A 16,905-nucleotide genomic window follows, 5' to 3' on the forward strand; every position below is an offset into this window, starting at 1 on the left:
GTGAGAGAGAGGAGATGCCTTAGGCCTTCCGGACGATGGGAAATAACGTGGGGGATGGAGAGAGCATAGCCACCAGGGCACTTCCGCAGGTCCGAGCTCCCCGGAAAGGCTTTGCCACACTACTTGCATTTGTACCACTTCCCTCTGGGGTGGGTCCTCTGGTGTACTTTTTAGTACACTATACACCAGGAAAGGAAGACTTTTCTACACTCGTGGTGTTCACAGGGCTTCACTTCAGTGTGGATCCTCTGGTGATCAACGAGGTCAGACCGGCACTGAAAGACTTTTCCACAGGTGCTACATGGATAGGGCTTTTTCCCAGTGTGAGTCCTCTCGTGCACAGGGAGGGCCAAGTGCTGCCTGAAACTCTTCAATACAGGCTGGGCCTGCAGGGACTCCTGTCCACACAGGCAGCCTGGCACCCAACTGCCTCTGGCATGTGCTCAAAGCTTCCTCCATGTGCACCTAATGTGTGGTTTCTTTTCCACAGCAGCGCTCTCATTTTTTATAGAGCTGGAAGGTATCCTGACACTCCTCACAACTTTTTAAAAAAAGATTTTATTTATTTATTTGTCAGAGAGAGAGAACACAAGCAGGGGGATCAGCAGGCAGAGAAAGAAGCAGGTGCCCTGCTGAGCAAGGGGCCCCATGCGGGACTTGATCCCAGACCCTGGGATCATGACCTGAGCCAAAGGCAGACGCTTAAGCGACTGAGCCACCTAGGCGTCTCCCCTTCTCACAACTTTACTGCCTATAACCTCTCCCCATACTAGGAGATTCTGTATTGGGGAATGACCTTCGCTTAAAATTTTTTTACCTGGAAAAGTCTCCTCAGTAGCATCTCTGTTCTGGTCCCCTGAGGAGGCCTCAGGAGCATCAATGTCTTTGAAGGCAGAGCCCTGTGAGCTCTCTTTTCTGATGACCTCCCTTGTTACCTCCATGATGAACTGCAGCAGCTCTTTGAATATGCTCTGCGGTCACCGTCCTTGATCTGAAAGAAACCAAGATCACAAATGTTAACGCCGTTGACTTTCTAAGCTGAAAAAAAAACCCAAAAGTACTGATGAAGTGGACAGAATTAATGGCTCAGTTCTCCACCCCTCCTTGTGTACATACCCTTGGCCATATTTATGGTTCTTCTCACTAAAGGCAGCATGGATGCCTCTTGCTTGACTTTGGGTGTGGCCATGTGACTTGCTTTGGCCAATAGAATCTGAGTGGAATTGCTAGTATGTTAGTTCTGAGCCTGGGCCTCAAGCCTGCAGGCATCTCTGCCATCACCATGAGACAAACTTGCCCTATGAGCCGTACAAGACAAATGCAGCAGAGACTGGACCCAACCTATAGCCTGGAGCGCAGCCCAGCCCGGATTAGCCAATTCTTAGACTCATGAGAGAAATAAGTGCTTACTGCTGTCGGTCACTGAACTGTCCTAACTGTTCATTACAGAGCAATAGCTAACTGACATAACTGCCAAATTAAGACGAATAAAAGATGGGGTTTGAATTCCGGGGAGAAGATGAGAAAGAGAGAGAGGAAGAGAGAGAGTCTATTCAGGAAAACCCAGAGGTCTAGAGCACTGGTCCAGTAATCAGAGAATAAGCATAAAGGTGTCTCCAAAGTCTGGGGTGTGGAGTGGAAGGGCCACAGTGGGGATGGAAAGTAAGAGAGAATCCAGATAAGCAGCTTCTAGAAGGGAATACCGTCAGTCTGCCATTCATCCTTCACAACTCTTCTTGGGGCTCTGACCTGTGCTAAGCATCAAGGATGCCCCGGCCTCAGGTCATAGGAAGGGCAAGACTCCTCTCTAACAGCACAGCCTCCTAATCTGGACAGAGAGGAAGGCCCTGAGGAACGTTCCTGTCAACTTTCCAGGTCACCCCACACCTATTGTCAATCCAGCCTCGTTACTCCCTGGCACCTGGGTCTCCTCTGGCTGTTGCCCTCTCTCCCCTGCCCTCAGAAGCCTCCCAGGAAGTATCCCCACACTTATACCAATGCCCCTTCGTCCCATTACAGGCTCAACTGCGTCCCACCCAAATTCACACATTAACACCCTAACCTGATGCCTGGTATATCCCAGAATGTGACTGTATTTGGAGATAGGACCTTTCCAGAGATAACTAACATTAAACGAAGTCATATAGGTGGGACCTGATGCAGTGACTGGGAGGGAGAGACACCAGGGGTATGCTAATGAGGAAGGGCCACATGAGGACAGAGCAAGAACGTGGCCAAGGAGAGAAGCCTCAGAAGAAACCAACCCTGCCAACACTTTGATCCTGGACTTCCAGCTTCCAGAACTGTGAGAAAGTATCTACTGTGTAGGCCACCCAGTCTGTGGTATTTAGTTATGGCAGCTGTAGCAAACTAAAACACTCTCAGGCTCCTGGGCCAGCCTTGCTCTCCCCTTGGATGCTGCACTTTGACCCATCAAGCCTGTCTGTTCCGTCTTCAAAACAGACCTGTATCTGACCACTTAGCAATACCTCTATTCTACCATCCTGATCTGACCTACCCTGCTCCCCGGGATCCCAGCAGCACTCACCTCCTAGGGCTCCCTGCCTCTGCCCTCACCCTGGGAGTCTTCCCCTGTAACAGCCAGAGGAATCCTACAAAGAGCTAAACCAAAGTACAGTTCTCTGGCCAAAGGCTTCCCATGACTCTCACCTCTCTCAGGGTAGACATCCAAGTCCACACGTGGCCCATAAGCCCTACACCATCTGCCCCCACAGGCCTCCCGATTCCATCCCTATCCTTTGCTGTGTCCTTCCCTCAATCCACTCCAGCTGGGCCTCCTTGCCTGTACCCACCTCGGGCGCTTGGATTTGCATTCCATCTACTGAAACACTCTGCCTCTCCCCTCTAATTCAGGACTCAGCTGGGATGCCACCTCCTCGGAAGCAGTTTTTGCGTCTTTGATAACCGTCTGCCTTCCCAACAATAACGTCCGCTCCATAGAGGCAGGCGGTGCCTGTCGTCCTCACTGCAGCGTCCCTTCTGGGATGGCACTGGCCCTTAGTGCTCAGGGTACATCTGTGGAAGACACAAGGTGCTCATTCTGGCTGCAGGCAAAGGTCTGACGAGCAGAAGGGGCCATGATCACAGGCTGGGGTCAGTAAGCATGGGCCAGGCCAACCTCAAAGTCTCACCACACAGGCTGGGCCCCTACCCACCCTGTCCTCCGCCCCCAGCCAGAATCTCCTGCTCAGACTCTCCACAGAGGACATGTTCTCACATACAGTCACACATTCAGGCATCCACACTATCACACAGTCACATCCGTGATCACAGTCACAGTCCCTGCACCAACACAGAGCAATTCCACACAGTCTGGGACCCGCCTGCTGTACCGCTTCCTGGGTACCACCACTAGACACCCTCTCTCAATGTGACAGCCACACCGTGCTGCAGGATTATCACACACGGTGACTAACACAGAGAGCACACGCACAAGTTACACACACAAAAACCACCCACACACGTGGTCACAGCGAACGACACATTCAACCTAGCCTGTGGGGCACCTACAGCCACACAGGACAAACACGTGCAATCACCTATATATGGTCACAAATAGCAACACATGATACACACGGTGACACCCCTCACACCGACACCGTCACCCCTCACCCCCACGCACCGTGCATGCTTCCACTTCCCGCACAGCCCCTGGCCCAACTCTCCACTCACGGCCGCCACAACCCCGAACGGTCCAGCCTTCTGTCCACGACCCGCTTGCACTGCAACTACCGTCGTGCCCCCAGGGTGCGCAGGAGAGGACCCGGGGCCTTCTGGGGCTTGTAAGCCGGGAGGACCGGAGGGCGGCGTGCAGGACTGCGGAGCTTGAAACGCGGGACCCCCGAGCGTTATCTTTCAGCCGAGCCCGCGCGCCCGCAGGGCGGCGAGGCGCATTCTGGGAATTGTGGTCCCGGCGAGCGGGCGCGCTGCTGGACAGCGCGGCGCATTCTGGGAGTCGTGGTCCGGACCAGCGGGCGCCTCCCAGTGAGCTCCCGGAAGTGGCCGGCGCCGCGCGGGTTCTGTGAGTCTTGGGGCGGTCCGCTGGGGTCGCGGCGGGAGAGGAACCCTCCAGGCCCCGAAGCCTACAGCTCCTGCGGCGGCCTGTGCGAGGCGTGCGGGACCGACCCGCCGGCGGGGACCGAGGCGCTGACCACGAGCGGCGCAACTGGAGGGCCGCCTGACGGCCGCCCAGCCAAGTGTAGAACTCCCTGCTGGAGCGTGGGGCCAGCGGACGGGGATGCAGCCTGAGAGTGGGCTGCAGCGGCGCCACGCCGCGGGCGCGCGTTTCTGACGGGCCGCTCGCCGCGGTGTGTGGCCGTCGGGGATGGGGGCTTGCGCTCCCGCGGGGCTTGTATGCCGTCAGGACTGGAATCGTGGGGGTGTGGCCGCGGGGCCGGCGGCGCGGAGCCGCGGAATGACGGGGCTCACGGGGGCGTTGGCGCCGCCGTGAGGACCTGCGGCTCCTGCCCTGACTGGGAGAGACACAGAGGTTGGGAGCGCCTGGGTGGATTCGGGGGTGTGGCTGACGCCGCGCCTGAGATAGGACGTGCGCCTGCGCCTGCGACCGTGTGGCTAAGATGTTGCTGGGCCCGCTGGAACCGGGCTGCTTTACCGAGTCTGTGCTTCGCCGCGTCCGCAGCTGCAGCTGTTGGACGGCGGCCTCCCACCCGGGGCTGTGGATGTGTCCCCAGCAGCTTCTGTATGCTTAACCCGGCAGGAGGCTGTGGAGTCCGCAGACTGGGTGTTCCCCACGTGTTCGCCGAGCGACGGCCGCTGCTGCACGTTCGCCATGGAGCGCCTCGGGTGACCTCACAGCAGCCCTCCGAGGTAGGTCAGTTGTCAGGACAGCTACAGCTACTGTCTTCGGTTGGCTGAACACTCACGGATCGGGGATGTGCGGTCAGCGCGGAGGGGGATGGGCCGAGGCGGGTCCATGTACATGTGTCTCAGCGACTGTCATCAGGGATTTTCCAGAACAGAAGCTCCTGGTGTCCAAAAGGGAGCTTGGAATCTTGGTGCACTTACTGACGTCCCTGCCGTTCCTGCTTCCCCTCCCCTGTACAGTGACTCCCCACGTCTGTGGGTGATCATGCCCAGCCTTTCCTGGTCCCTCCATTTGCTCAGCACCTGTTTACTATGCACTTGACGTAGGCCGTGCCCTGGGCGCTGTTGCTCCCGCGTGCCCAGTCTCTCTGGGCTAACACGTGGTTATAGCTAGAGCTATAGGAAAGAGAGACCCAGGGCACTCACTTAGCTTGTTCCAAGCGCTTGGACAGCTCTTGGAGAAGAAGGCAGGCAAAGCGCAGTCTGGAGGAGTAGGAGAATTTAGGTGCAGAGAGAGACCGTAGAACATGAGAATAACAGGGACAAAGGCTGTAAAGATGGAGATTGGGGATGATGGCAAGGACAAGGTGACAAGAGTCCAAATGAGCTTCTAGGGGCTGAACACAGTTTTGCCAGAAGTTGCCAGCTGCCACAGAAAGGTTTTGGGGTTGGGGACTTACTTTACTAAGGTTTGCTTCTCCCCGTGCTCAAGGCCATGGCTCAAGTGCCAACCAACATTTGTTACCTCCTTTTTTTTTTTTTTTTTAAAGATTTTATTTATTTATTTGAGAGAGAGAGAATGAAAGAGAGAGAGAGAGCGCGCGCCCTCGAGCATGAGAAGGGGAAGGGTCAGAGGGAGAAGCAGATTCCCTGCGGAGCAGGCAGCCTGATCCCGGGATTCCAGGATCATGACCTGAGCCCAAGGCAGTCGCTTAAGGAACTGAGCCACCCATGCGCCCCTGTTAACCTCTTTTTGACTTTAGCCATCTTAGCAGGTGTAAAGTGGTATCTCCTTGGGAGTTTGATTTGGATTTCTGTGGTTGAGCATCTTTTCATGTTGCCTCTTAGCCATTTGTATATCTTCTTTAAAGAAATGTCTAGTCAAAACTTTTGCCCATTCTTTAACTGGATTATTTGTCTTTTTATTATGGAATTGTTTAGATACAGGTTCCTTATCAGATATATTTTGTAAATGTTTCCTGCCATTTTATGGGTTGCCTTTTTGCTTTCTTGTTGGTGTCCTTCAAATCATGAAAGTTTTTAATGTTGATGAAGTTGTTTATCTGTCATCATTTGTTTATCTTCCATCATTTATCCAGGAAGGCTTTGCATTTTTTAAATTGAAGTACAGTTAATGTACCATATTATATTGGTTTCAGATGTACAACAGTGATTCAGAATTCATACACAGTGTAAAATGCTCTACAATAAGTCTAGTTACCATTTCTTACCATACAAAGTTAATACAATATCATTATATATATTCTGTGTGTTATACATTACATCCCCATAACCTATTTATTTTATAAGTGCAAGTTTGTATCTCCTGATCCCTTTCACCCAGTCCCAAACCCCCTTCTCCTCTAGCAGCCATCAGTCTGTTCTCTTATCTATGAATCTAGTTTTCTTTTGTATGTCCACTTGTTTGTTTTTTAGATTCCACATGTAAGTGAAATCAAATGGTATCTGTCTTTCTCTGTCTGATTTACTTCACTTACCATAATACCTCAGGGTCCACCCATGTTGTCATAAATGGCAAAATTTTATTCTTTATGGTTGATACATATATCTATATCTATCTATCTATATATGTCATATGATATGACATCATATGTGTATCCTATGTATCATATGTATATGTATCATATCTGTATATGGATATATATGATATATATATATATATGCCACATCTTCTTTATCTTTTGTTGGACATTTAGGTTGCTTCTATATCTTGGCTATTATAAATAATGCTGCAATGAATATGGGGTGAATATATCTTTTTGAGTTAGTGTTTTCATTTTCTTCAGATAGATGCCCAGAAATGGAATTGTTGGATTGTATGGGTAGTTCTGTTTTTAATTTTTTGCATTATTTTTTAAGTTTATGCAGAACACTGACCAAAATTAACTATACATTGAGTTACAAACCAAGTCTTAGCAAATTTCAAAGGATTAAAAATGACTACAGCACATTTTCTGAGCACAACAGTCTTAATCTGGTAATCAACAATAAGAAGATAACTAGAAAACCCCAATTGTTTGGAAATGAAAGAGTAGATTTCTTTTTTTTTTTTTTTTTTTTTTTTAAAGATTTTATTTATTTATTTGACAGAGAGAGATCACAAGTAGGTAGAGAGGCAGGCAGAGAGAATGAGAGGGAAGCAGGCTCCCTTCAGAGCAGAGAGCCCGACGTGGGACTCGATCCCAGGACCCTGAGATCATGACCCGAGCCGAAGGCAGCGGCTTAAACCACTGAGCCACCCAGGCGCCCCCTTTTTTTTTTTTTTTTAAGATTTATTTATTTGACAGATAGAGATTACAAGTAGGCAGAGAGGCAGGCAGAGAGAGAGAGAGGAGGAAGCAGGCTCCCAGCTAAGCAGAGAGCCCGATGCGGGGCTCGATCCCAGGACCCTGGGATCATGACCTGAGCTGAAGGCAGAGGCTTTAACCCGCTGAGCCACCCAGGTGCCCCTGAAAGAGTAGATTTCTAAATAACCCATGGGTCAGGAAGAAACTACAACGAAAATGAGAAAATATTCTGAACTCATTAAATGATAATGAAAATGCAACATCAAACTTGTGGGTGTGCAGTTAAAGCTGTGTTTAGAAGGAAATTTATAACCTTAAGTAAATGTATTAGAAAAGAGGAAGGGAAGAAAGACTGAACGTCTATTATATAAGTATCCATCTCAGAAGCTACGAAATAATTAGCTTTAAATAAAGTGAGTGAATGACCGTGTGTAGCTACCTGGGAGGGAGATGTGGTTCTGTGTGGGAAGAGCACTGTAAGCAGACCAGCCATGGGCTCAGGCTGCCTTGGTTTACAGCTCAGCAACTCCCTATCCCTTCAGTATCTGGGAATCTTTGGGCAACTCCTCCTTTCTATCTGTTTGCACATCGATACAATGGAAAGGAAGTTCCCACCTCCTGACTTTGTTGTGAGTTTTAAATGAGTTACTGTATACAAACGTTTAGAGTGGTGCTTAGCACCTGATTATTTTGAGCATCTGTGTCTCTGTGAGAATGAGTCACATCTCACAGGCCCCCAGTCTGCATCTGCCTTGCTCTACAAGTACAAGCAGAGCCCCAAGTTCTACATGATGACAAAATTCTGGCATTCCTGCAGACCCAGTTCCAACACTCCAGCCCTCCTGTGCTTCCCTTTTGTGCTGCTGCTTGATGGCCATCCCCAAGAGTCCTCTGAGCCCAGTACCCTGGGAAGAGGAAGGCTTCCTGCGTGTGAAGGTGGAGGATGAGGAGGCCACCTTCTCTGAGATCCAGGAATCTAGCTCTGGCCACGCCACCCACCCTGAGGCTGCTCGTCTTCGCTTCCGGCGCTTCTGCTATGAGGAGGCATCCAACCCACATGAGGCCCTGGCCCGGCTGCGTGAGCTGTGCCACCAGTGGCTGCAGCCCGAGGCGCACTCCAAGGAGCAGATGCTGGAGTTGTTGGTGCTGGAGCAGTTCCTGGGGGCACTGCCCCCCAAGATGCAGTCTTGGGTGGGTGCCCAGTTCCCCAAGAGCGGTGAGGAGGCTGCCATGCTGGTGGAAGGTCTGACTCGGGCGCTCGACAAGAGAGGTGAGGGGGAGCAGCTGGTAACTGTTCACAGCACACTGAGAGCAGAGCCTGGACTGGAATGTGGGAGTGCAGGGTTTGGCAGTCCCTTGGGGGTGAGATTGGGGTCATTCACACATGCACTTGTCACCTTTATACCTCACCCAAACTCTCACACACTGTGCTAAGCAGATCTGTTTTGATTGCTAATGACCAAAATCCCAGCCCAAACTGACTGAAGCAAAGTAGGGAGGCTTCGTGGCTATATTCAGGAGCTCTGTTGATGGTATCAGGACTCTTTTTTTCTCATTCTGGGTTTTCCTACATTAGTTTCTCTCTGTCTCTCTTTTTTTCTTTTTTTTTTTTCTTTTTTTTGAGAGAGAGAGTACACAGGAGTGGCAGGGAGGGGCAGAGGAAGAGGGAGAAGCAGACTCACCACTGAGCAGGTAGCCTGACGGGGGGCTCAATCCTAGGACCTTGAGATCATGACCCCAGCCAAAGGTAGACACTTAATCAACTGAGCCACCCAGGGGCCCCTAGCTTTACTCTTAAGCAGCTTCTATCCTCATTGAAGATAAACTTGACTCAGCAACCCAGACTTATGTCTTACCAGTGTAGAAATCCCCAGGAAGAACAGTAAAAGATTCCTGAGCTGAGGCCAGCTGAACTGGTTGGGGTCTTGTGCTTGTCTTTTGGATGACCAGCTCCCAGGGACTAACATGAGCAAGGAAAACCAGGCTGCTGGGGGCTGGAAGCCTGTGAGAGTGGGGGCAGGGGTGACAGAAATACCCGGTGTCCCCTTATGTCTTCTCTGATTCCTTGCTCTGCTGGCCCTCTAGGATCTGGCTGAGTCAGTTTTGCCCTTAACTAGAGTGGGCACTGTTGCTTGCGGGACCCACACCAATATCCCGGCCCAGGGAAGGCCTGCAGGACGCAGGGAGGATGTCAGGACAATCAAGAGCAGGGAGTGAAGGCTCCTCCCAGAAGGGCCTGGTCGGGTGTGGCCAGGCCTGATGGTAGCAGATAGCGTGTGTATGCTGGGACCTGGGAGGAGTCGTGCTGTGAGTAGGAGGAACAAAAGTATGATCAAGGGTTGGTAGATCCAACCACTGCTCCGCTTCCTCCTGGTCATGTGACTTTCTTGTGCCTCTGTTTCCCTGTCAGTAAAATGGGAATTGTAGTCATAATACCTACCTCAGTGTCAATGCCTGGCCCAGATTAAACACAGTGGAAACTGGGACTGTTAGTATGATTTTTTTTTTTTTTTAGCTCCTTAAGAAGCAGACTTTTCTGGAGAGGGTAGTCATGTGCTTTCCCTTGGCCCATCAACTGTGCCCAGGCAGAGGTCATGGAGACAAGGAGAGGGGGTAATGGCCCCATCTTCCTGCAGGGTCGAGGTTGTCAGAGAAAAGTCAATATGGCACTGAGACAAGGAGAAGGACCTGGCAGTCCAGGCAGAGGGGATGGTGGGAGGTGAAGGGCCAGTGGTACAATATGGACCAGTGAATTCTGGAAAGGCAAGTTGTGTGATATTTCTAGAATAGAGGAAGAAAGGGAGATGTGGAACCAACATGTGGCTGGAGAGGCTGGGGAGTTAGGAGGACATCTGTAGGCTTAGAGGAGGAAAGCTGAGATCTACAGTTGAAATCTCAACTTGGCCGCTAGCTAACTGTGTCATCTTGTACCAGTTAGTTACTCAAGACCTTGAAACTGGGCCTCAGTTTCCTTGTTGAAGTGCAGTCGTTGCAGTATGTCCTTGTGAGAGCAGACTGAAGCTGAAACGAGGCAATGGAAATGACCCACTGATTAGCACATAGCAAGAGTCCAGGAATGACCAGCACCCCTGGGAGGCAAGTGGCAGTGGGCCCCTCTGGCACAGGTGGGGAAGCAGGGCCAGACAAAAGTAAGACTGCGCAAGGCCCTGGAGCTCGCCAGCGGCGGAGCTGGGGCCCCACTGTGGACTCAAGCAGCAGCTATGTGCCTTCTCCCATCTCTTCCTGGGGTCTGTCCAGTGCACGATGCTATTCACTGTCCCCAGGTGCCCTGTGCACCCCTCAAGGATCAGTTCAGCTCAAAGGTCAGTTCAGACATGCCACTGACTCATACACAGTCTGTAGCTTCCTTTTACCCATACTCTGCCGTCACAGCCATTTAGAAAGAGTGGGCCTCAGTCCTCCTGAGGTCTTAGGGAAGCCAGGCAGGGGTGTCACCACTCACCCTCAGCAGCACTTGTCTACTTAGGGCTCGAGGTAGAGTCTCCTGTAGGAAACTGCATAGTTGTGAGCATCTGGAATTAATTCTGTCATTCAGCCAGTATTTACTGAGCATCTGCAGAAAATGCTCAGTAGGTGTCTAGGTCCATGGGGAAGGCACCAAGAGCTGGGGCCTGCCCAGGGGGAGCAAGTATGCAGGCACTTGGCAAAGAAGAACCCCGTGCGTGCTTACTTGCTCTCGCTCTCACTCTTTCAGTTCAGTTAAACATCAGAGTCTTCCTTCTGACACTTGAGCAAAAATCAGCAGCCTTGAAGAATGAGACTTGTGGGGCAGGGGGATTGAAACCTGTGATCCAGTTTTTGATGGTGTGGGAGGACAGCCCTATGCCCTTTTGTCATCCAGGATACCAAATGAGAAACTTTCCTTTGGAAATGGAGCCAAATGTCAGGAGTGGCTGTGTCTCCCCTTACAGAGTGAGACCAGGCCGAGTTAGGGAGCCCTGTGTGGAAAGAGTGGTGACACTGTGGTTTGGATTGTTTCAGGATGGGACCTGAAAGCCAAGCTCTCAGAGGCAAACTGCAAGCGGAGTGATGTGGAAGAGTCAGAGCCATTAGACAGGGCCACTGAAACCCTTATGGGAGGTATTTCCCTGGGATCCACCTTTGATGTTGCTTGTGAACCAGAGGGCAGCTTAGAGAGGCATGCAGGACTCTCGGGGGAAACCTGGACGAAGTCTGTCCCCCAAGAGATGGATTTGAGGGAAACTTCAGAGCCTCACAAGGATGTTCCCATTGACCAGTCCAGCTGTGAATCTGGTGCCTTGGGGAATAGTCCCAATGTGTGGCCAAATTTCACCTCAAAAGAGAAGACACCAGAAGAGAAATTTGATCCAGTAGATGCTGATAGGACAGAGCCTCCATGCATATACTCAGGGAGGAGGTCTTCCAAGTGTGGTGAATGTGGAAAAACATTCCAGAGGCCCTCCACCCTCGAGACACATCAGAAGAGCCATTCTCGGAAGACACCCTACACCTGTAGTGACTGTGGGAAAGCCTTCAGCCGGAGCACTCACTTGGCCCAGCATCGAGTCATCCACACCGGGGCAAAGCCCCATGAGTGTAAAGAGTGTGGGAAGGTCTTCAGCCGGGTCACCCACCTAACTCAGCACCAGAGGATCCACACCGGAGAAAAACCCTACAAGTGTGGGGAATGTGGCAAAACCTTCAGCCGCAGTACCCATCTCACTCAGCACCAGCGGGTGCACACAGGGGAGAGGCCCTATGAGTGTGACAAGTGTGGGAAGGCCTTCAGCCAGAGCACCCATCTGACTCAGCACCAGCGCATCCACACTGGGGAGAAGCCCTACAAGTGTGACGCTTGTGGGAGAGCCTTTAGTGACTGCTCAGCTCTGATCCGCCACCTGAGAATCCACTCCGGAGAGAAGCCATATCAGTGTAAGGTTTGTCCGAAGGCCTTTGCACAGAGCTCCTCCCTCATTGAGCACCAGAGGATCCACACAGGAGAGAAGCCGTACAAGTGCAGCGACTGTGGGAAGGCCTTTAGCCGCAGCTCAGCCCTCATGGTTCACCTGAGAATCCACATTACAGTCCTCCAGTAACCAAAGAAAGCCCTTGGGACACAGAACAACGTCCCCTCGGAAGCTCAACATCTAAAAGAAACCCTAAGTTCCAAAGGAACAGAGAACAGGGTGGGTGATTGATAGTACCCTAAAATGATAAGGTGCTTCAGGGCAGATTCTGGGGCTATCTGGGAACAACTCTGCGTTTGGAGACCCAGATGGAGGTGCCTGATGAACACAGAGCTATTCAGGCCAGCTGGGGAAGCTTCCAGAAGGATCCTGCTTCTCTCCATACCCCACTCAGGCCCATCTCAGAGAAAGGACAGCTGAGCTGAGGACCTGGATTGATCTTCAGAGCCATGACAATTGGAGTAAAGTTTCTGTCGGGACTCAGTGGTCCCAAGATGCTCAGCAGAAAGGCTCCAGCTTCATGTTCCCATATAGCTGCTCTTACCTTTTCTTACTTCTTAACTTGCCTGTTAAGCTGAACTTACCTCTTAACTTTTCCTCTCCCGCTTAGCCCAGGAGGGATGCCAGCCCGTGCCTTCACATCTACTCTTTTGCTCCACCTGTTCATGTCTAACTCCAGGGCCAACCTGGGGGGCTGTCTTTTCTGTGAGGCCTTCTCCAGGCCCCCAGTCTCTCACATTCTCCCTAATCAAGGGTGTGACATGATGCTTGCGCAGCATCTGTTTCTCCTTGCCCTCTTCTTCTATATCCCATCAGTCATCAGCCCTGTTGGCTTTACCAAAAACTCACCTCTAATCCGCCTTCACCATTGTCACCTTCTGTGAGCCCTCATCACCTCTCATCTGGATTGCCCTGGGGTCTCCTGCCTTCATCATTCTCTCCTCTGACTTCCCCCGCTATTTCATTCTCCACACCAGCCGCCAGGGGGCTCTTTCTGCAAGCCAGGCCTGATTGTGTCACTCCATAGTAGAAAGCTCTCCAGTGCACCCCCTTCTGTGGCAAAGCTTCCTGAATGGGTTACAAGTATGCCAAGACATAAGTCTTGGCCCCAAACAACCTCTCCAGGTACCCTTATATGTGTATGTGAAAACTGTCATTTTTCTATGTGTGCAGTGATGTGAAAATGGTTTCAAAGAACTGCCCTTAGGGATATATGTCAAACTCCTTTACCTGCCATTCATGATCATTTGTGACCTGATCCCCCGTTCATCTCCTCCTGTGGTAGCCCCACCTTCCACACACCAGCCATGTGGAACTACTTATGGTTTCTGAAGAAGCCATACTTCCCCCCACCTACGTGCCTCCGTACCTGTGCCTGGAAACCTCCTCTCCTCTTTCCTCCCAGATGTTTCACATATCCCTCTCTAACAAAGCCCCCCCTACTTCCTTGAACTGATTTCAACTTGCCTTCTTTGCTTCCAGAGCACCTCCTTTACTTCTCTTTAACTTCCTACTATGTTGTATTTACTGCTTCCAGAGCTTACAGTCAGTTTCCCAAAGACACTGTGAGCTTCCAAGAGCAAGGACCATATCTTGTCCTCAGTATCCACAGCACAGGATGCAGTAAGCTCTGACCAGTGTCTGTTGAATGATTATACTGTGACTGGTGCCTTCCTGGAGGCAGTCGCCATGCTCCACCCTGCGACCTGAGAAAGATTGCTGTCTCCCTGACACCCTGCAGGGCAAGAAGAATCTTACTTTCCCAGAGCCCCAGCACTCAGACAAGCCTGGCATACAGTGGCCTCAATAAAATGTTGCCATATTGAGTCTGCCCTTTCTATCGCCCCAGAATTCCCTGGACTCAGTGGTTGCCAGCATGCTGTCAGTGCTCTCTGGCCTCCTCTCACAGTTCTGTATCCCTGCCCCTCTTTCAGGGTCCGTGTCTGTAACTGGATGTCACCGCTTCTGTTCTTAACTCTTAGGGTGTCAGTCTTCCTCTCTCTGATGACCTTATCACATTCACATGTTAGCCATTTGACCTGCCATACTGTTTGGTACCGTACCATCTCTCCCAGTGTTTCTCCCTGTGTCTTGAACTCATTCCCTCTGTGTCGCAAGTAAGCAGAGTCACACAGACCAACCAAGGAGTGAGGTTCAGAAGAGGAAGGTTGAAACCCAGGGAAATAGATCTTGTGTCAGTATCTCTGAGAAAGTCCCAGATACACCTACACACAGGCAGACTGGCACTCATAGTGAGACCAAGGCTGAGAGACTCAAAGTTGACACACACAGGGAAAAACTCAGAGATGAGAGATACACATTACTAGTGAAATGATCACACAGGCCTCCAATAAGCCTTCAGGCAATGGAAAGATATGGGCCCAAAGTCAGGCTGCCGAGCCCTGCTCCTCCCCAGGGCTGCTTTTGGGACCTCAGATTAGTGACTTCCCTGAACCTCAGTGAACTGCTCATCTATAAAGCAGGAATAAGACGACCTGCCTTGTGCAGCACCCAACCCAGGGCCTGGCGACCAGCTTGCAGTGTCCATCTCCACCTCTTTCTGCCCCCATTTTCCTTGTCTTTGGCACAGAAGAGCTGAAACTCCACTCCCTGGTGCTCTGAGCATCTCCACCACCCACTTTGTCATGACATATGTGTCTTCCCGTGTTTGTCTAAAGGGGGAGGAAATCAGGAAAAGGAATCTTCATTAAGGATCCACATGTGTAGTTCACTCTGCCAAATAACTTATGTACATCATCTCACAACACTCAGGGCAGGATGACCATCCTTGTTTTACAGAGGAAGGGACGTGGCCAAGTTTTTACTGCCAGAGACTGGAAGCACTAAGATTTGGAAGCCTATCCAAATATGTCAGCAACTTTAAGAAGCACCACTATGTTCAACAAACCAAGTAAGACATACTAACATTGGATTTCCTTCAAATCCAGACATAATGTTCTTTAGAAGAAACACATTTAAAATGGGCAAGTTGAGGGTAAAGGAATAGAAAAGGATATACAAGGCAGATGTGAATCTGAAGAAAGACAACAGAGCTATATTAATTTCAACAAAATAGATATTGACACGAAAGCATCATTAGGGTCATAGGATTACTATGTTGTTTTGTTGGGTTTTTTTTTGTTTGTTTGTTTGTTTGGTTTTTGTGGCGTTTTTTGTAATAAATAGAACAATGCATTAGGAAGATGTGATAGTTTGGAACCAGACAGCTCATGGCATCCATATTAGGGAACAGAATCACAATAACTGGTAAGACCATACATGTAGTTGAAAATGCTGCCACATTCTTTGTGATAATAGCAGAGAGAATATTTGAAGAAGTAATTATTAGAAACTTTTCAAATTTGGAAAAGGTGTCAGTATACAGGTTCAGAAAGCTCAGTGAAAAACAGCATAATCTCAAAGAAATCCATGCCTAGACACATCATAATCAAACTCCCGAAAACAAATTTTAAAATTTTGAAAACAGTCTGAAAAACTATGCATCCTATAAAGATCAGTGCAAAAGATTATAGGTTTCCTGTCAGAAATAGTGAAAACCAGAAGGCAGAGAAACGACATGTTTAAAGTGCTGGGGGGAAAAAAACCCTGACAATCCAAAATACTATATCCAATGAAAATACATGTCAAGAAGGGGAGTAAAATAGGGCGCCTGAGTGGCTCAGTGGGTTAAAGCCTCTGCCTTTGGCTCAGGTCATGATCCCAGGGTCCTGGAATCGAGTCCCGCATAGGGCTCCCTGCTCGGCAGGGAGCCTGCTTCCTCCTCTCTCTTCCTGCCTGCCTCTCTGACTACGTGTGGTCTCTGTCTGTCAAATAAATAAATAAAATCTAAAAAAAAAAAAAAGGAGTAAAATAAAAACATTTTCGAATTACGCAAAACTAACAATCTTGCCAGCAGGCTAAAGAGTGATTTTGGTAGAAGGGAAGTGACAACAGAAAGAAAATCAGAACTTTGGTAATAAAGAAAGTAATGCATTGTAAATTTTTGTTCTTTAAGAAATACATGAATGTTTTTAAAGAAAGATCGACATGAAGGGGCGCCTGGGTGGCTCAGTGGGTTAAAGAAAGATCGACATGACTGTTGAAAACAAAACTTATACCATTGGTAGTGTTCAATGTATGTTGATGTAGTATGTATGACTACAACATAAAGAGGGGAGAATATCAAGATTCATGAATTGGGGGTGCCTGGGTGGCTGCCTTCAGTTCAGCTCATGATCCCAGGGTCCGGGGTCCTGGGATCGAGCCCCACATCGGGTTCCTTGCCCAGTGGAGAGTCTGCTTCTCCCTCTGCCTGCCACTCCCTCTGCTTGTATTCTCTCTGTCAAATAAATAAAACCTTAAAAAAAATTCATTCAGTGATATATTTGAGATTTGTATGTTTTAATGCATATACATTATATCTCAACCATTAGTGTACAAATTTTTTTTTTAAAAATTAGAGGGGAAGGCAAAGAGACCTATGTAGTGATAAGATTTCTATATTTCACTGTAAGTGGTATAATATTAATTCTATGTAGGCTGAAGAGTGAGGTACACATATTGTAATCCCTAGAGAAATGTCA

General features: G+C 49.7%; 1 protein-coding gene and 1 long non-coding RNA gene across 4 annotated transcripts; one reads left to right on the forward strand and one right to left on the reverse strand.

Moving 5' to 3' along the window:
• Positions 1-622: 622 nt before the first annotated feature.
• Positions 623-3,885, reverse strand: LOC123931404. 2 transcript variants are annotated; one of them, XR_006816262.1, is made up of 3 exons: positions 3,694-3,885; positions 2,814-3,036; positions 623-991 (listed from the first exon to the last, which is right to left on the reverse strand). It is a non-coding gene; the product is annotated as an uncharacterized LOC123931404 (long non-coding RNA). The 2 variants fall into 2 exon arrangements; XR_006816261.1 differs by having other exon boundaries at positions 3,644-3,885.
• A 112-nt stretch (positions 3,886-3,997) lies between these two features.
• ZSCAN22 (zinc finger and SCAN domain containing 22) lies at positions 3,998-16,363 on the forward strand. 2 transcript variants are annotated; one of them, XM_045987426.1, is made up of 4 exons: positions 3,998-4,042; positions 4,739-4,848; positions 8,191-8,643; positions 11,376-16,363. In XM_045987426.1, the coding sequence occupies exons 3-4, from the start codon at positions 8,244-8,246 to the stop codon at positions 12,449-12,451; spliced, it is 1,476 nt and encodes a 491-aa protein (XP_045843382.1). In that variant the 5' UTR covers positions 3,998-4,042; positions 4,739-4,848; positions 8,191-8,243; the 3' UTR covers positions 12,452-16,363. The 2 variants fall into 2 exon arrangements, with proteins under 2 accessions (XP_045843382.1, XP_045843383.1); XM_045987427.1 differs by lacking the exon at positions 3,998-4,042 and adding an exon at positions 4,050-4,328.
• The last annotated feature ends 542 nt before the right edge of the window (positions 16,364-16,905 follow it).

The sequence above is a fragment of the Meles meles genome, chromosome 19, assembly GCF_922984935.1.
Source record: "Meles meles chromosome 19, mMelMel3.1 paternal haplotype, whole genome shotgun sequence".
NCBI classification, from domain to species: Eukaryota; Metazoa; Chordata; class Mammalia; order Carnivora; family Mustelidae; genus Meles; species Meles meles.